At 43.2% G+C, this 20871-nt stretch overlaps 1 protein-coding gene across 1 annotated transcript in view; it reads right to left on the reverse strand.

Moving 5' to 3' along the window:
* Positions 1 to 817: 817 nt before the first annotated feature.
* Positions 818 to 20871, reverse strand: part of LOC128329028 (homeobox protein SIX4-like) — a 34330-nt gene continuing 14276 nt past the window's right edge. The window contains exons 2-3 of the mRNA XM_053259433.1: positions 16665 to 17371; positions 818 to 2802 (exon numbers count right to left, since the gene is read on the reverse strand). Coding sequence (XP_053115408.1) covers positions 2006 to 2802; positions 16665 to 17371 — 1504 coding nt within the window. The 3' untranslated portion in view covers positions 818 to 2005. The remainder of the gene's footprint in view (positions 2803 to 16664; positions 17372 to 20871) is intronic.

Here is a 20871-nt window from a genome sequence, read left to right on the forward strand (position 1 = left end):
CCTGTCTGTGGCTTCCAGCGGCATCTGGTGGGCCACTGTGCGAAACAGTGTGCTGGACTAGATAGGCTTCCTTGGGCCTGATCCAGCAGGGCTGTTCTTATGAATAGTGTCTTTATTCTGAGGGTTTAACTTCAACATCTTTGCACCAAATTTCACCCCAAATGATCAAAATATTTTTACTTATTTATCAAAGAAGCCAGACTGGTTTCAGTGGGGTTGCTCAAGTAAACCAGCCAAGCAGGAACCAGCCTCAAGGCTGGATTGATGCAGAGCAGAACTTTAATGTGATCTAGGAGTTCTCAAACTTGGGTTCCCAGATGATGCTGGACTAGAACTCCCATCATCCACCATAACTCCTGCATGTATGATGGGAGTTGTAGTCCAACAATATCTGGGGACCCAAGTCCGAGAACCCCTGAATCTATTAACTGTGCTTGTAATAACAAGGATGTAAGGCCACTGGGGAGAAAAGGCACATGGACTGGGTGTTTAATTTTTTTTAACACAAATAAAAGTTGCGAAACTACTTAAAACAAAACAGAAAGCACAAATCCACAGGGGCTTAAGAAAAATATTTCAAACTGTATCAGTTTATGTTCTAGCTTCTGTAAAATTAACCTGTTGTCTAAGCAGACACTCAACTGATGAAACCCTAACAAGAAAAGCAAAGTTTAAAACCTGTGAGAAGTAATTCAGTTTACCTGCTGCTCAAATGATTAAAAATAAATTAAAGCAGTTTTAAAAAAAACCCCACAAGACTGTTCAATATGGCTAAAAACGGCGCGAGGACACCAATAAGTATAAATAGAATCCAAGATACTAATAAAAAAAGGATTCCCCTTTAGAGCAATTAGAACAACATTTACATATATAATGGAGCAAAGGATTCTGGGTTGCATAATTCTGATTTGCAAAACAATTTCCCCATCCCCACCCACCATCCCTACCCACTGCATTGATTCAAAAACCAGAGAGAAAGAAAGAGAGAGAGTGCGAGCGCTAACATTGCAAAACCAACAATGGGTCAGATTGCAGGGCTTTGGGGTATGAACAAGATTCTGCCAAAAACCAAAAGAAAACAAGAAAATCAGCAAAAATCACTGGCTGACATCCAGACTAAGTTACTCAACAGTATTACTCGGGAAGCAGTCTAACACACTACTTAATTTTCACAGGACTGCTCGGGAGTAATTTAGTCTGGATGCCATCTATTATTTGCAGTTGTGCTTCCTTTTTTAACCTCGATCAAGAAGGTAACAGCAGCTTGTGAGGTATGATCTAAAACAGGGGTTCCCAACAGGTGATATGCCAGATGTTGCTAAACTACAACTCCCATCATCCCCAGGCACAACAAATTGTGGAATGATGGGAGTTGAAGTTCAGCACATCTGGAGGATTACAGGTTGGGAAACCCTGATCTAAAATATCAATTACAATGAAAACACACACATACACACACACAATTTTGTCAATGCCCACCATCTAGAAGTCAACTTGCATCCAGACAAAAAAGCAAGCTCTCTCTTTGTGTCAGACTTTTGAGAGAGCGCATTCTGGCTTCTACCTAATATTTGAAGCATACACTTTCTGAAAATACACTGAAGCGCGATGTGTCTAATGAAACTATTTGGATTATACTAGCAAGTCAGATCATCCCATGGCTGACTGTGACTGGCATTTCTCCCTCTACATTAAAGTTGCTTGAACCGCATTTAACTGAGTAAAGGTAAAAGCTTAGATTTCATGCAAAACCCAAAACCAAAACTGAACAAAACTTCATTTTGTTAACGGAGACTCTACTTATTGAAATTGGAGCCTTCCTGTGTGCTTTTGGGGTTGTCCTGTATGCATATTTTGATTAGATGAAAAACACACACACACACACACACACACACACACACACACACACACACAGACAGTGCTTCTAGGGCCTCATGAGAAAGAGACTTCTCTACTGAAATGCAAATCAAAAATGAAGGAAATATATATATATATATATTTCTTTTTACAAGTCTTGCATATCTTCATCCATCTGTACTGTCTGGAGTTTGGCAAGCTCTTTTTTGTCTGTCTCCAGCTCTTCGCAGATGGCATCCACCATATTGCTCATAACATATTTGGTTTTCGAATCCAGCATCATTAAGCTACTAGCTGCTTTACTCTCAGAATCAGATAAGAAGTTTTCCTTTATCTCGGGGACCGAGTGCAGGATTAACCGCTGCTCTCCACCGAAACTGGGATGAACTTCCACTGACGGGTGTCCGATGTGATTGCCGGTTGCCGGACCGATTCCTCCAAGTGCCGACTGCGTGGTGGAGATGGACATCAGATCATGGCCAGTAATGAGGGAACAGTTCTGGAGGGTTGCATAGTTTGTGTTGCTGACAGAAACAACGGTCGCACCACTTGTCACAGGCGCCACCGACATGGGGGTGCTGCCGGAAACACTGGAGCTGAGGTCTTCTGCATTTAAAAGAGTGGGCGGCCCTAGGGAAAAGTTATGAGACAGAGTGACGTTGACTAGCGAGGAGGCTGCAGACTGGAGGCCTCCACTGGTGAGGCTGTCGGGAGGCAAACTAGCATGAAGCTGGGAGTGCTGACCGAGAGGCATGACTTGAGAAAACACAAGGCTGGTTTCCAGTCCTTCTTGCTTCACTGGTCCAATCGCCTGGCTTGAATTTGGGACGGTGTACACCACTGCACTAGGGGCGAGAGAGCCAAAAAACACTTTCCCTTGGGCTGAGGCAGAGTCGCTTGTGAACGTGCTCCCGTCTGATGCGCTTTGATGGATTGAAATATTGCCTGTGGCGGGAGAGAAACGAATGAAGAAAGGAAAGGGGGTGGGGAAGAGATCGTTCTAAAGTTAGGCAACAGTGCAAGACAAAATTAAGAGTTCAACATTGCATACATACACTTGTATGGCACTTCTGTCTATAGCTTTTAGAGCAGGACTTACCAAACAAGGGTATTTAATTTAATTTATTGCATTTCTATACCGCCTAGTATAGAAATCTCTAGGCTGTGTACAGATTGAAACATAATATAAAACAAAACATTTAAAATTCATAAAAACCAATAAAAATCACCACAATAGATAAAACACACATTAAAATCTAAAATTTAAATTTCAGTTAAAAGCCTGGGAAACAAGTACGTCTTCAGGGTCCTCCTAAAAGCTAACAGAGAAGGTGATGCTCTTATTTCAGCAGGGAGTGTGTTCCAAAGTCCTGGGGCAGCCACAGAGAAGGCCCGATCCCGAGTTGCCACCAAACGAGTTGGCAGCAACCATAACCGGACCTCTCCAGATGATCTTAATAGGCGACAGGGTTCACGACAGAGAAGGCGCTCTCTTAAATACCCCGGACCTAAGCCGTTAAGGGCCTCATAGATAATAACTAGCACTTTGTATTTCGTTTGGAAACATATCGGCAGCCAGTGCGGTTCTTTTAGAATCGGTGTTATATGGTTCCTTTGGGTAAACCCAGAGATCAGTCTGGCTGCTGCATTATGTACCAATTGTAGTTTCCGAACTATATACAAAGGCAGCCCCACAGAGAGTGCATTACAGTAGTCAAGCCTAGAGGTTACCAGCGGATGCACCACTGTTTTGAGGCCATTTGTCCCCAGAAACAGACATATTTATCCAAGAATCTATAGCTAAGGAGGAGGCAGACACAGATTTTCACCCTGAAATCACATATAGGAATGTCTCAATGGGATTATATTGTAATGTACCAATACCCTTTATGGCAGTGAAGCCTTTGCGCAGTGATTGGCTGAGCTGCCCCAGTGTCACAGAGGGCAGGAAGCAGCATCTTTGGCTGCCATCTGCTGAGCTGCTCTGATCCAAAGGCTCTCCTCCTGCCATTGATTCAATTGGCAAGTTCTGAACTAGAAGAGGGCACGGCAGGGAGAATACCCTAGCAAAGGAACAAAAGGAAGGAGAAGGAAGGGGACTTGAGAAGGCAGAAGACCAGTGTTACCTCTAACAGGGATTCCCAGATGTTGTTAACTACAACTCCCCAAATCCCCAAGCAAACACCATAGCAGCTGGGGATTCTGGGAGTTGTAGTCAACAACATCTGAGAATCCCTGTTAGAGGGAACACTGCAGAAGAACAACAGCAGGTAGCAGGGTGCAGAGGATGGTTTAGACTAAAGGAGGAGTTTCCAATTTTTATTCCCCAGATGTTGTTGGACTACAAAGGGACCCAAGGTTGGGAATCTCTAGACTAGACAAAGGAGGGGAAGGGATTTTATTTGTTTGTTTAGCATAGTGGTATACTGCCCCAAACTCACATCTCTGGGTGGTTTACAAGAGATGGGAGAGAATAAACTGAAAGGAGAGCTGCAGATAGCAAGAGCTGCCAAGGAAAGGGCTTCAAGGCATAAAGGCATCCTTAGGGGCTCCACTGCTCATTGAGATCATCTGGAAAGGCCCATCTGCAGTTGCCACCAGTTCAACTGATGGCTGCCCAACAGCATCTGGTAGCCTTCTCTGTGGCTGCCCTGAGGGTTTGGAAGGCGCTCCCTACAGAAATAAGAGCCTCCCCATCTCTTGCAGCTTTTTACAAGACTCTTAATACACATTTATTCACCCAAGTTTTTAAAGTAGAACTGTGGTTTTAAACTGTTTTAATATTTTGATTTCTGTTTTGTTTTATGTTTGCTGTAAACTGCCCAGAGATAAGAGTATGGGATGGTGTACAAATATACTAAACACAAACACACACACCTGCCTTATATGGAGTTGGAGATTAGTCCACCTAAGTCAGTACTATCTGCTCTGACTGGCAGTGGTTTTAGAAGGTCTTGAGGAATCTTTCCTGGCCCTGCTACCATAGATCTTATTAACTCAAGATGTCAACCATAGAACTTGGGGCTTTCTGCCTACAAAACACATTCTCAGCCTCTGAATTATGACCCCTCCAAGGCTGAAGTTCACATACTAATCCAGAACAACCAACAAAATCTTTGCCTGCAAGCCTCTAGTTCGGGGTGCTCAACCTTGAGTTCCCAGATGTGGCTGGACTCTAACTCCCATAACTCCCAGCCTTCAGCCACTGTGGCAGGGGATGATGAGTGCTGTAGTGCAGCAACATCCAGGGATGCAAGGTTAAGAACTCCTGCTCTAGTTCATACACAACTGATCGAGATTCTCTGTTTGAACACAAGAGAAAAAGCCTTTGGAATGATGACGCCCTTTTCTCTTGTGTTCTATCCTTTCTTGAAAGTTAACAGAAAATATGCAAGTCAGCAAATGGCCAATGCTGTTTTGTGACATTATCAAAGGCAATTTTATCCACCTAAGGTGGCACTGCCCTAGATGTGTGGTGCTGATTCACATGACTGAAGAGATCACTTCAATGCCCTTTCAAGGTGCCTTTTAAATTATACAAGAGGTTTGAGTACCCCAAAAATGACTAATCCAATCCAATCCAATCTTTATTACGGTCATAGACCAGAGTACAAAAACACAAAAAAGAACAGAAAAATGACTAATATTTTGATTAGTGAAGTCATGACCAGATCAGTCTTTGAATTTAACCGATTAAAGCAATCTACTGCATTTATTATGCTTTACTGAAATGTAAATTCTATCCCAACAAAAGGGAATATTAAAAACACCTGGGATATCACCGAGCTGACAACTACTTATAAGGCTCCTTATATGTCACAGAGGGGTGTGGTTGGGGGTAGATGAATAGCACCACTGCCAGCAATTCACACATCTGCCTCTCCTATAGCTATTAAAGCAGGTCTTTCAGGAAAAAACCATGTATCCAGATATCTACAGTTAAGTGGGGGAAAGACTCTCAAGGGTAGAAAAGCAACTGTGGCAAGATGCAAAACCCCGACTCTCACATTATTTGATGCAATTCAGTTTGGTTCACAATGCTTATTTTCTGAACTGGTTATAAAAATCATCATTTGACTGAAATCAGCACCTTGTCACTATCTGCATCTGAGATTTGAATACGTAGAGGTCTTTTAAAAATTGTGTGCATGCACACATGTGCCAATTTCTGCAGAGACACATTTTAAGGAATTCCTATTGTCCTTTGAAAGCATGGGCATGTTAGGCAATGCCCCCCTTTTTTGGGGAGGGGGGCCATTCCTCCCTACCTTCAACAGAACGTGATTTAGATCAGGGCTCAACAATTATTAATTATATTATTATTTCTTGTTTACACAGTCAGACAGGTGTTATTGACTGGTTTGTTTTATCCAGACATCGAGTCCTTCCCAAGGACCTGGGATGGCTGAATTTTATTATCAATGTTGTTGCTGTTGTTATAGATATCGTTGCAGAATATAGGCTGTTCCCAGTAAAGTTGCTTTTTGTAATTGGCTGATGGTGACTTCTGTGGCCCCTATGGTGTTGAGGTGCTCTTCAAGTTGTTCTGGAATTGCACCTAGGGTGCCAATTACCACTGGGATTATTTTGGTCTTTTTCTGCCACAGCGTTTCAATTTCAATTTGTAGATCTTTGTTATTTGGTGATTTTTTCTATTTCTTTTTCTTCTATACTGCTATCCCCTGGTATTGCTATGTCGATTATTTTAACTTGTTTTTCCTTCTTCTCGACTACAGTTATATCTGGTGTACTGTGTGGCAGAAGTTTGTCTGTTTGTAGTTGGAAGTCCCATAATATTTTTACATCTTCATTTTCTACCACTTTTTCAATTTGATGGTCCCACCAATTTTTGGCTACAGGTAGCTTGTATTTTTTGCAGATGTTCCAATGTATCATTCCCTACTACCTTGTCATGCCTTTGTTTGTAGTCAGTCTGTGCGATCTTTTTACAACAGCTGATTAGGTGGTCCACGGTTTCATCTGCTTCTTTACAAAGGCGGCACTTGCTGTTTGTTGTGGATTTTTTTTACTTTGGCTCTTATTGCATTTGTTCTTAGTGCCTGTTCTTGTGCAGCCAGTATTAAACCCTCAGTTTCTTTCTTCAAGTTGCCATTCTTAAGCCATTGCCAGGTCTTGGTGATGTCTGATTTTCCACTTATATTGTGCAAATATTGACCATGCAGGGGCTTATTTTTCCATTTTTCTGCTCGGTTCTTGACTTGTTCTTTCTTGTAGGCCTGCTTTGTTTCATTGGTGTTGAATAGTTTCTCGTTCTTGACCATTTGAAGTGCATCTTCTTCACTGTCCTTGATATATTCTTCAAGGCCTCTTTTGTCCTCCTCTACTGTTTGATGGACTTACAGCATTCCTCTTCCACCTGAGCTGCGAGGGAGGTATAGCCTATCGACAGCACTGCGGGGTGCAGAGCATGATTGATGGTCATGATTTTCCTGGTCTTACGATCTAGCGTCTCTAGCTCTGCCTGGGTCCAGTCTATTATTTCTGCAGTGTATCTGATAACAGGCATAGCCCAGGTGTTTATGGCTTGTATGATGTTCCCGCCATTGAGTTTGGACTTTAGGATTTTTCTAACTCTCCTGATGTATTCACTTCCAATTTTTCTTTTAACTTCAGTGTGTGCGATGTTATCAGCCTGGAGAATGCCCAAGTATTTGTAATGTTCTTTCTCTTCCAGGTTCTTGATCTTGCTTCCATTGGGCAGTTCTATTCCTTCTGTTTTTCTTATTTTCCCTCTGCTCATTATTAATGCAGCACACTTGTCTAGTCCAAACTCCATTGCTATATCACTACTGAATATACGGACAGTGTTTAGCAGTGATTCGATTTCTGACTGGGACTTTGCTTACAACTTCAGATCGTCCATGTACAGCAGATGGTTGATTTTACTTGATGATTTAGATGTTTGGTATCCAAGGCCTGTTCTGTTTAGTATTTGTGAAAGTGGAGTCATGGCGATTACAAACAACAGAGGGGATAGTGAGTCCCCTTGGAAAATACCTCTTCTAATGCTAACCTGTCCAAATGTCTCACCATTGATTATTAACTGTGTACTCCACATGCTCATTGCTTTTTAAAAAAAAAATAAAAAATTATCTGGATGTTTTTGCTGACACCAGTTGTTTCTAAACATTTTAGTATCCATGTGTGAGGCAATGAGTCGAAGGCTTTCTTGTAGTCTATCCATGCAGCACTTAGATTGGTTTTTCTTCTCTTGCAATTTTATAAAATCATTTTGTCAATCAGCAGCTGGTCTTTTGTGCCTCTGGTGTTTGGGCAATTTCCTTTCTGTTCAACTGGAAGCTGTTTGTTAGTTAATAAGTGTTGCATAACTTCATCTGCTATTATTCCAGTTAATAATTTGAACATGGTTGGCAGGCAGGTGATCGGTCTATATTTACTTGGAACTGCACCTTTTGCTGGGTCTTTCATGATGAGATGAGTTTTCCCAGTTGTTAGCCATTGTTCAATATCACCTCCTTGCAAAATGTGATTGAACTGTTTTGATAGTTGTTTATGGAGGCTTGTTAGGTGTTTAAGCCAAAAGCCATGCAGTTCATCATCGCCTGGCGCAGTCCAATTTTTAATTTCCTTTGCTCTTTCACTTATTAATTCTGGTGTTATTATTAGATCTTGCATTTGTTGGTTACATTTTTTGACCTCTTTCATCCAGCCTGCTTTTTTTATTATAATCTATTGGATTGTCCCATAATTTCCCCCAGAATTGCACTGTTTCTTCTTTATTTGGTGTTTCTAGGTTTCTTGCAGTTTCTCCTTCTATGCTTTGGTAGAAACGTCTCTGATTCAACTGGAATTGGAGATTCTGCCTGTGTTATGTAATTCTGGCTTCGTATCTGCTAATCTTCTTTGACACTGCTGTTATTTGCTGCTTTATTATTTCATGGACTTCTCTAATTTTCCTTCAATCTAGGTGGCATTTTTGGATCAGATACTGTTTGGTGTTTTCATTCTTCAGCTTCTTGTCTTTCATATCTTTCAATTTACTAGCATCTGATCTAAGCCTGGAGATTTTATTTTCTAATCTAATCCTCCATTTAGGTGGCAAACATACTACATACACCGCTCTGGGCTCCTTGGAAGAAGAGTGGGATATAAAAATAAAAATAATAATTATTATTATTAATAATATGCCTTCACTTTTGCCTTCACCTCAAAATACTTGAGTTTCTCTTTCACAACAACCCTGTGAAGTAGGTTAGGCTGAGAGAGAAGTGACTGGCCCAGAGTCACCCAGCAAGTCTCATGGCTGTATGGGGACTTGAACACGGGTCTCCCCGGTCCTAGTCCAGCACTCTAACCACTACATACAAGCAAGGTCGAAAGTCTGCTGTGCCCAAGTAAAGGGCATTGCTGGAGGCAAGCAGTGAGTTGTGGGGCAGAGGGAACTCCAGCTGCTACATTTTGGGACTAGCTCCTAGACCTAAAGCAAGTTTGTTGAGGCCAGATATGGATGCTGCTGCTTTCAGCTAGAGAAGTCACTGAAGCTTGAACTATCCAGGGTGTGGTCAATTATTTCTTAAACCCTTTATTCTTGAAAGACACTTGGGAAAATAAACAACGTCTACGCCCAGCAGCCAGTGTCTAAATTCAGTGCTTGTATCACCTAACTAGTGGAAGATCCATAAGTGGAGAGAGAGTTGGATTTGGAATGCAGAAGCCCAGGTTCAAATCCCAATCCAGCCATGACGCTCAGTGGGAAATCTTAAGCAAGTTATTATTTCACAAACCAACCTACCGTGTTTCCCCAAAAATAAGACACTGTCTTATATTTATTTTTCCTCAAGGAGACACACTATGGCTTATTTTCAGGGGCTGTCTTATTTTTATTAAGTGTGGTACAACAATCTACATTTATTCAATTATAGTTAAGTCATCTTTTTCTGGAACATCATCATAACTCTCATATGATCCATATAAGACCCACAGACTGTTGCTGGTCAGTGTTGGGGAGCAGCAGCTTTACTGGTGTGTGTGTGTAGGGTGAGAGAGACCCACAGACAGGGGCGTAACGATACCGGTAGGGTTGGCAGGCTGCAAGGCACACGGTAGAGGGAAGTACAGTAAAAATCTCCTCAGAAAATCTCCTCCTCAAAAATCTCCCCTCCTCCTGGTGGTGGTGGGCAGCAGCGAGAGTAAGCGCGGTGGTGGCGGGAGGCAGCGAGAGTACGCCGGGAAGTGACGCCGGGCCAGACGGCAGGCCTCGGCGTCGACTGCGCACTGGCGGGCGGGAGTGAGCAGAGCGACGCCGAGGCCTGCCGTCTGGCCCGGCGTCGCTTCCCGGCGTACTCCCGCCGCCTCCCGCCACGCTTACTCTCGCCGCTGCCCGCCACTGCCAGGAGGAGGGGAGATTTTTGAGGAGGAGATTTTCTGAGGAGATTTTTTACCGTACTTCCCTCTACCGTATGCCTCAGCTTGCAGCCTGCCACCCCTACCGGTATCGTTACGGCCCTGTCTGTGGGTCTCTCTCACCCCACACAAACACCAGGGGGATAGGGGAAAAGCTTCAGCAAGCAGCCTGCTACTGAGCCAGGAGAGATCACCACTATGTCTTATTTTCAGGGTATGGCTTATATTGCACAACTGCTTAGAAATCCTGCTACGGCTTATTTTATGGGTATGTCTTATTTTCGGGGAAACACGGTACCTAAAAAGGTCACTGTAATTGCAATTAAGAGGTTGTTGTTGCAACTGCAGTTTTGCTTTTAAAGAAGTGAACCCCTCTTTTTAAGGACTGGTCCACTGATAGACGGTTTCCAAGCATTCAGCTTTTAAGTTTCACCAAATGTAAAAAGGTCTTTTCCTCAAACTACCTTGATGTTTTACTTCCAAATTAATCTCTTTGTAAAACTCTTCATAAGAAACTGATAGTTATCACTATAGGAAACAGGATTGGTTGGTTTTGCCTGCCTCCCCTTTAAAATTTTGCCCATTGAAGTGGTTGAGAAAGAGCTGATAGAACTTAAAAATCAGGATGAGAACTGGATAACTCCCTGGGTTGGGAAACATGTAAGAGTATCAGCATAATAAATACTTGGTCACTGTGGCTGGGGCTGACAGGAGTTGCAGTCCAGCAACAGCTGGAGGGCCAGGGTTGTGCACCCAACAGGAACATAGGAAGCTGCCATATACTGAGTCAGACCATTGGTCTACCTAGCTCAGTATTGTCTTCACAGACTGGCAGCAGCTTCTCCAAGGTTGCAGGCAGGAATCTCTCTCAGCCCTATCTGGGAGAAGCCAGAGAGGGAATTTGGAGCCTAGATGCTCTTCCCAGAGCAGCTCCATCCCTTGAGGGGAGTCTCTTCCAGTGCTCACACTTCTAGTCTCCCATTCATAGGCAACCAGGGTGGACCCTACTTAGCTAAGGGGACAAGTCATGCTTGCTACCACAAGATCAGCTCTGCTGTAGAAGGATAAATCTGAAATGAAGTTTCCCCACACATATTTCATTAAGTCTAGTTATAGACGTATTTGTTGCTGTGAGTCTGGCTCTAGATGCCTCAAATGTGTTGGCATTTGGTGTTTCAGGAGTTCTGTCGTGCATTGTCCTGTGCCCCACCTTCTCTGCAGCCTTTCGGGTACAAGTCTGCTCCCCTGTAGCACACAACCTTCCTCCTAAAAAAGCTAATCCAATAAAATGTATAATCCAAATGATTTTGCATCCTAAATGTCCAATGATTCTTATGGGCATGGACATAGTAGCCCTTACTCTTTTATAAGTTTCCAGCTATAAGAAATGTTTGGTATCTCTTTATTTCAGTAGTTATTCATTAAGTAACAGTTCTCAGACAAGAGCAACCCATTCATCTGCTTGTGCCTCAACTGTTCAGGAGAAAAACTGGGCATAGAGAAACCAAAGTAAATTGTTGCAAATGTTCCTTGTGCTAAAAATTTAGATGTTCATATCTGGATCAGAGGCACTGATGTGGGGGTTTCCACCCAGAAAATCTTCCAATTCAAAATTTTCCTGGAGAGATATGCTTGGAAGAAGAAAATCACAGAGTTTAGTAACAGAGACAGAGTATACTGGCACAGTTGTGCCAGTATAGTTAAGAGGAGGAGTGTTTTCAACATTCCGCCATTATAAGCCCTGAACTTTCTATTGCTTATAAAATAAAAGGTATCCACTCAATCCCTCTGAAAATATGCACACATCAACTAGGGGACAAGACACACCACTCCTCCAACTTTGGTCCAAATTCACCGAAAAACGGCTGCGTTATAGCAGTTTTAACTACTAAAAAAAGGGTCAGAGTGTGTTGCCGTCCTTTTTTCACCACAGATAATGTATATTTTTAAGTGTTTAATGTCTTTTTAGCATTCCCCCCAAATCCAGGTCCATATGAGACTGGTGCCTTTTGCTGGTTGTGAAAAACATCAATCTGGTGGATTTGGGGTAATTATTGCTAGAGATCCTGTAACAGGAAAAATAACTAAGGCCAAGTTAGCTAAGAGCATAACTGAGTCTGCCCACTGAGAATTCTGAAGCTAAAGTTGGGAGGGGCAAGTCCTGGCAATTTCTAGTGAGTGATTTCCTGGCTCTGAACATAGTTGCCCGATAAGCATAGTCTATGAGAACTCTGGCACTTGTATAATTCAACAACTATTCCTTCCCTTCCAGGGACTTTTGTTATTCCCCTCTGCCCCCTTTCGCTCAACCCCACCAAAGCAGGAAAGCAGAGGTCCTCAGCAAAGCTTGGATTAAATTACTAGAAAGTGGAGCCCATTGATTTCACTGGAGTTTACTTCTGAGTAAAGACAGATAGAGTCTACACCAGAATGACGGCTTCTTGGCACTGGCTGGGAACAGTTTCTGAGACTTCCTTGCTGTACTTCTTTGGGGCTTTCTGGAAGAATCTAGCTGACCACTTTCAGAAACGAGATGTTGGGCGGAGTACACCTGCCTTTTCCAGCAGCATTTTGATAACTCAGCCTGCAGTTCTACATGCAGACTTACACGGAAAAACACTATTAAACGCAGTGGGACCTACTTCCAACAGGGAACAGTTAAACTATCCCTCAAAAATGGTGTGTGGCGTGGTGAATAATGGAAACATTCTTTTAAATATGTGGGTGAGAAATAAGCCATTCCCACACAGTGGGAATTCCCTCCAAACTATTCTGGTGTAGACTGCTTTTGAACACAGAGGTTCTATAACAGAGCCACATTCCCTGTGGATATGGAAGCTTCACTTGACCATACTTAATTTGATCATTTCTTCATATGAAATGAAGCCTCCATGTTCACAGACAGTTTTGATCTCATGTAGAACCTCCATGTTTAAGAGCAGTATATACCAGAATAGCTGTTTGTTGGCACTGGGTGGGAATGGATGCAATTCTCTACGCACAGTTAGAAGGGGGTGAGGTCCATTAAACTCAGTGAGCTTGCTTCAAAATAAAGAGGGAACAGTTAAGCAATCCCTGAAAAATGATGTTGGGAGAAAAATAATGGAAAGATCTTTTTTTAAAAAAAGATGTGGGTAGGAAACATGTAAAAGTTCTGTAATATAAACCCACAACCACTACCATCACCCCACTGAGTACACTGCCTGTTCTCACAGAATCTGACATTATCTACAGCATCCCATGGGGCATAGGCTCCGTTTCGTAGTATATTAAAGAATGCCAATAACCCTCTTCTCCTACTATGTACACAATAGAGCAAGATAGGCAGCGGCTGACATGATGAAGATTACTCAAAAGTAATAATGTGGAAATTAAACTTTTAGTTTCAATATGATTACTTTTGAGTAATCTTCCTCCTGTCATGTCAGCCATTAACTATCTCACAGAAGCCTTATGGCTTAAAAAGGGAGAAATGTACTGTGCTCAGAGTATGTCCTCTGCGAACAACTGCTTTCTAAAAAAGCAGGAAGATACAGACACTAGTAAGTAGGTATATGCCCGAATCGTTTTGCTGCCTTGTTACAGAGGCACTGAAACTATTCGAGCTGCCGCCGCTGAATCATTTCAGTGGGGAGACGAGCTGTAGCTTTAGAAAGGAGGCACGCAGGTCTAACTGCTGCTGCGCTGCGCCCCCATAGTGAGGTTGGTTCTAAAAAGCGGCGCAGGTTTTTCGAACTGATAGCGCCGGGATGGGGCGGCAGAGCAGGTGAGGCCTGAGTGCCTCCTTTCAAAGCTACTGCTCTCCACCCCATCGTGGCTGCACCAAATGCTTTGTGCACATCCCCACTAGTAAGTTACATTAAAATATGCCACAACTTTACTAAAAGAAAAAAAGAGCCAAGGTTAGAGGAGCTCATATTATCATCAGCTTCTGAGAGGCCAACTTTGCCCCGAGAACTTGAGTAGCCCCTTCCCTTGCCTTTCCATGGCTTGCTTAATACCTGCGTGGAGGGAAGGAAGGAAAAGAAGAAAAGGGCTCACAACTCTTCCAAGAAAGCAACTCTTTCAGGGTAGAAACCTATGAGGCTCATAGGTTTATCTCCTGAAGTAGTTTCTACCAAGAGTTTGGAAGTTTGTCCTATAGGAGGGCATAAGCAGAGTATGAGTTACCATATAGAGTTTTTAAAAAGTGTAATTCAGAGGGTGCAAGGCAGAAGAGTCTCTCCCGAGACTCAAGAGAGCAGCCTGGCTGGAGGCCTCCATTAACATGGAGACCGCAGCAGAGATCTGATCTCAGCACCATCCTGAAGAGATCTGAATCAAGCAGAACTGTGAGATTTGTGGGGAATTTCTGGAAAGACAAGTTTTGTACACTGAGTCCAAAGCAGTTGTTTTTGACTGAAGTTTCTTATGAAGAACCAGGCAAGGCTGCTCCACTTATTTACATTTATTTACAATTCAGGTTAGCAAACTGTACAGCACTATTGAGGCCCTGCTGCTAAGTGAGCCTTATTTCTGCCACCCTCTTCACGTTCCAGGATGCTTCCCTCCAAAATCCAACTTAGATTCTTAAAGTGATACTATCATCACCAAATCCCCCTCCTTTTTAAATTTATTTTTTCAAGAAATGAACAGAAATTACCTGCTTCTTCTGGTGTGCTCATTCACTGCTGAAGCAATCATGAGGTGGGAATCACACTGCCACTGTTACTGAATCCACTAATTTCATTTAGTTTTGTATTTTTGAAGAAAACTGTGAGTTCATAGTTGGGGTAACAGAAATTTTTGTGCACAGAAATGGTCAACATGGGGAAGCGCTACCTTGTGCTTTGAGGCCTGCATGATTACGGTTTTCTGCATGATTATGCAGGTCAACTAGCCTGAGGACAAAAGGCCAACTCCAGCCTCAGAGGCAAGATGTCTCTAAATACAAGTTGCAAGGGAGCAACAGCAGGAGAGGGGGCATGGCCTCAACTCCTGCCTGTGAGCTTCCCAGAGGCATCTGGCAGGCCACTGTGTGAAACAGGATGCTGGACTAGATAGGCTTTCGGCCTGATCCAGCAGGGTTTTTCTGATTCTCCGTAGATGCTTCCCTCCCTAGCTCAATGTCCAGATGAAAATACAAGGCAAAATATGGGTGCATGGAGCCTCATTTCTAAAGCCAGCTTAATATACCAGACTGTACAAAGTCTTTACAGCTTATGTGGCACGGACGTTAAGATCTTAACTTGGAATTTCCATGCTTTTTAGAGCACAAGTGAAAATGTAAAGCATCTTAACTCATTTTAAACCAAAGGTTTTTGGATGACTAAATTCTTCTCTACACCTCCCAAATGTAAATAATTAGACGCCATTCATGTGCCATAAACTTGCTTGGTGGCTTCAGTTAAGGCACACTCTTCCAGCTCATCAGCAATATGGGAAACTATATTGGCCAGCTTTGCAGGTTTTTTTAGGATCACAGAAATAAGCAGTGTGAAGCATGGTGTGAACACTCAAAGTGCAGTGTATCAACACAAGCAATTGCACTTCTGTTTTCTACACCATTGTTAGCAGCTGCCTTGTTTGAAGCTTCATTCAAGGAAGCAAACACTTTCCAAGGAAGCACCCCAAACACTACTTATTAAAAAAATCCCCTAGACATCAGGAGGGCCATTCTGAAGCTGGAAGAAGCCACCTGTGGAGCAGAGCTCATGCTTTGGAACGGAAAGTGATCTGTGTTCTCTCTAACAGGGATTTACAGATGTTGACTACAACTCCCAGAATCCCCAAGCAAAAGCCATTGCAGCTGGGGATTCTGGGAGCTGTAGTCAACAACATCTGGGAATCCCTGTTAGAGGGAACACTGAAAGTGATCATATATACCACACAGGGAATCGCTGGGGAAAGATGTGAGACCCCCCCAGTCTTATTAATTTTATTATTATAATTAGGAACATGGTAACACAGGAAGTAATCTCCTGAATATTTGTGCTCCGAGGGCAGGATTTTCGCCAAATGATCATGATATAAGATATTTAGATGTTTCCGCCTTGGTTATGTTGGCTAATTATTACTACCATCTAGCATATTTGAGGGCAAACAATGTAGCAGGTGTTGCCAAAGATGTAGTATACAACATGGCCCATGGCTGGCAGGCATACTGCACAACATTCTATGCACGTTGTAATCCAGCGTACATAGGAAGCTGCCTTATACTGAGTCAGACCCTTGGTCCAGCTAGCTTAGTATTGTCTACACTGACTGGTAGCAGCTCTCCCAAGGTTTCAGACAGGACCTGGAGATGCCACCAGGGAGTGAACCTGGGACCTTCTACATGCAAAGCAGATGCTCTACCACTGAGCTATGGCTCTATCCCCTAGAGATAAATTAGTTCACTTTAATTTATTTATCCATCTTATCATTAAACAGAAGGCTTTTACCTTGGGTAGTTGCAGCAGAAACAGGAGGCAGCTGCACCGAAGAAAATCCCATGCCTCCGTTAAGTAACTGGCCATTTGTCACTGAATTTGGAATCTGGACAACGCCATATTGGTTTATTTGGACGGGAGCTGTAAAAGTAACTATGGAGCTGCCATCTTGAGAGGCAATGGCTTCTTCGTTTTCTTCCCTTTTCACCTCCATGCTGGGTATCAAACCTGGGAAAGTGATGGGAACCGGACTGGGACTGTACGTTGTCGTCGTTGATGATGGCGCTGCGGAGCTCGACATGGAATTCTGGAGGATTTTGAAGTCTTTCGCATCTTCCGAAGAAGATGCCAACAGATTGGTCAGGGATGCCCCATTGCTCAAAGCACTTGGAGATGTTTTGGGTGGATTTAACGATATCGCTTGTGAAGCCCCCACATTCAGCCCATTGAGAATGACGCCGTTGGGCCCCTGAATGAAAGAGGTACCATTAAGGAAAACGGGAGACGGGCTGGCAGGCATCAAGTTTCCATTCAGCAAAACTCCTGAAGAGCTTAGAGATATTTTGGTATTTCCAAGCTGCTGCATGAAGACTGGCTCCAAATGGCTAGGAAGGCTGAGGTTGGTGCTTCCATCAGAGGTACTGGCCAGTGGATGTGGAGATAGGTCCTCCTGTCCCTTACTGGACTCATCTTCTGTGCTGGGGTTACCGTCTGACTCACTACAAAGCAACAGAGAAAGAACACTGAACTTGCAGAGCAACCCCATTGGATTTCAAAACCTGAAATGTCTTATAAGCAGGGCTGTATATTCTTATAGTATTTAAGAATGCTCCCTGCATGCAGAGAACTATCATAGCCTGATTCAGACATTATGCTGTAAGAGTGTAGAGCACTCGTACAGTGTAGAGTGTCTGTACATTCGTACATGGGTTTGTGTGAATGGCTGTGCCCGTGTTCGTTTTAAAAGTGAACCTGGACATAGGCTCCTCAAGTGCATGGTACAGATCGGAAGTGTTCAACATAACATATGAGTGACTGTACTTGTGTACACCCGTCATACAAGTGTTGACCTTAACGTGTGAGTGGGTCTCATGTTAATCAGAATTCTAAGTTAGAAAACTAGCATGTCAGCAAGGCTACATGTAGGGAGCTTCTCCACCAGTGTTCTCTCTAACAGGGATTCCCGGATGTTGTTGACTACAATTCCCAGCATCCCCAGATGCAATGGCTTTTGCTTGAGGATTATGGGAGTTGTAGTCAACAACATCTGAGGATCCCTGTTAGAGGGAACACTGTTCCCCGCCCGTCCCGCTCCCCACCGCCAGGGAGAGCATTCACACAGGAGGCCTCCCACCTGCCATCTGAAAGGGTACAGTCCTGAAATGGTGCAACAAGCGATTGGTGCCATGCACATATATCAGATCTAAGCCCTCTGGGCTTCTACTGTGCCACTTCTGTTTTAGCACCCATCAACCAGCTGGCATTAAGCGAATGTTTAAACAGCAGTAACTACTAGCATGATCTTTTAGCACATTTTGAAAACAGAAATGGCGGCCAACATTTCATGCCGCAGACAAGTGTGGGGACCTGCTCAGGGTGCTGCACAAAGATAGCCCAGGTGTGGCAGAGCCCGGAAGTTGCACAACGACCTAGAAAAGTAGCAAGCACTTCCGCAGCTTTCGTTGGAAGGAGCACGATAGGAGTGCTTGCATGCTGTTCTAAATCCATGCTGTGGATCTTTTCATGTTGCACAGCAGTCCTGGCAGGTCCCTAACAACACCATTTCTCTGTGTGGAAAGTCCACCAATTTTTCTGATCAAATACAAACATGGTAGCCTTGGGTTCAGGACAATATATTTTACCCATATGCAAATTCAATCCATTAATCAAATCAGTCAACTAAAACTCATAGGACTGACTTTTCTTTAATTGGGCAGCAGTCCTAATGTGAACACACTCTGGCAAAAGGAGCAGAACCAGAGAACTGAGTAAAAGGAAACCCAGATTCGTTTGTGGCCCCTCCCCACAATTCTCATGATTTTAGAACTTTTAGCGTCACCCACATGCAGCTGGGTGTAATAAGGTTACAATCAAAATAATGTAGAATCAGTGCAACCTGCCCATCAAGTGTACTTTGGCACCAACTTGGTTCATGAAAATGATATGCAAGTCAGATTAATTAGAGAGAGGGAAACTTGCCCTCCCGCTCCTATTTCCAGTGCCGTCCAAAAGCTTTAATGCAAATGTAATCCAAGGAAAGATACAGCCCAAGGCAAGCCTCCATGCCTGCTGCTAAAATGCCTTCACTGAGGTAAACAAAGGGATGGGTTTCCTCCTGGCAGTCACTTGGCAGGCTGGCAGGAGTACTGAGCAGATCTGGGAGGTTTATCACACCCTAGAAAGGTCTACAACTGCAGGCATTTAGGAACCACGGCCAAACCCCAGTGCAGAACAAATCTAGCCTGTATTTACTGGGATGAATGGGAAGACATCTTCTTGAAACCCCAGTTGTTGGAAGTTATGTGAAACATCTGGGGACCCAGGTTTTAGAGCCCTGCTCTAAAGGAAAGTCATACGAAAAATGTCATGGCTTCACAATTACAACCAGATCACCTTTTCAAGACCAACTCATGGTTAAATTTCTTATGCCATGTTTAGCCTCCTTTCCAGTAGGCTTATGAGATCACCCGGCATTTCATGTGTCTCTGTGTGTGTGTCCCCGCTCAACTTCGCAATGCCTGAACCAATATGAACTAAATAGGGTAAAGTTGTAGGGACACCTCAACGACGTAGTTTGTGATAATGTCATCCACCCCGATTCAAGATGGCGGCCACGTAAGCTTTTGAGGCGCAATTGGGCTAACTTGTGAACCGCCTAACTGATTTGAACCAAATTTGCTACAGCTGTAGGGGCACATGGGGAAACCTCAATGGCGGAGTTTGTGATGATGTAATCAACCCCAATCCAAGATGGTGGACACGTGAACATTTGAGGTGCAAGAGTACCTTGATTTGAACCAAATTTAATCCAGTTGTAGAGATTGTGAAAGAAAAGTAGGCTGATTAGTTCTTACTAGAATGTGTTCATTTCTTGTAATTCTTTTAATGCCATTTCCCCCACCATTTCTAGTAGTCTTTTTAAAAAACTGATTTTACAATACCTACACACACACGCAATTTCCTACTCCAAGTGTATGCTATTTATAAGATTTAAATATATAATATAAAGCTGCTTGTGCCTCACTGACTGACATGAAACTTGCACACCAAACCACAATAGATACAAAGATAGAAACATGCTGTTTTCACATCCAACCTCTGAAGAAAAGAAACCCTGGAAAAATGCATTAATGCACCAGAAAATCGCATTGATTGAACAGCATGGGTCATAAGACCTCATAGAGCTAAGGAAAGTCAAGTGTAAGCATATTAATGTCTTACGCAACATAAGACATTAATATGCTTGCAAACTATGCACCGTTTTACTAGTATATATCTACAGGATTATCCATTGTGCATGTTTTCCTTACTTGGGACACAATCCAGCCAAACCTAAGCACTTTTGAATGCTTTTGATTTCATCAGTGGAAAATATTTAAGCATGTAACTCTCCCATTGAAATCAGTGAAACCTGAAATGGTTAAAATTTGGTGGGATGGCATCCAGAGTATTTGCATAAACAAATGCATTAAACACAAAAAGCCCCACCCACACTCAGCTTCATATGGTAGTTAGGACAGCTTTGTATCTCCTTGCTGGGGGAGATGCAAAATCTAATTTGGACATTATGATGAGGAGGAGGAAGAACAAACAGAATGAGGTGTTCTTACTTCCTGTGCTCGGCATGAAATCTAATACTATGCCAAGATCTATCAGTCTCAGGATGCAATACTTTCCAGCAGCCTACAGCAAACAGTTCCTGTAAAGTTGTGCCTCTGAGGCAGTGTTGACTCCTGGCGACCACAGAGCCATGTGAGGTTTTTTTGGTAGAATACAGGAGGGGTTTACCATTGCCATCTCCCGTGCAGTCTGAGATGATGCCTTTCAGCATCTTCCTATATCGCTGCTGCCCGTAGTCTGGGAAACATACCAGCGGGGATTCGAACCAGCAACCACTTGCTCCCTAGGCAAGTTATTTCCCCGCTGCACCAGTTCCTGTACCATTTACAAAATATGAATCTCCAAAAGCATTGGTCCCAACCCAGAAAATTGTGCAACT

Source organism: Hemicordylus capensis, chromosome 1 (genome assembly GCF_027244095.1).
Source record: "Hemicordylus capensis ecotype Gifberg chromosome 1, rHemCap1.1.pri, whole genome shotgun sequence".
Taxonomy (NCBI): domain Eukaryota; kingdom Metazoa; phylum Chordata; class Lepidosauria; order Squamata; family Cordylidae; genus Hemicordylus; species Hemicordylus capensis.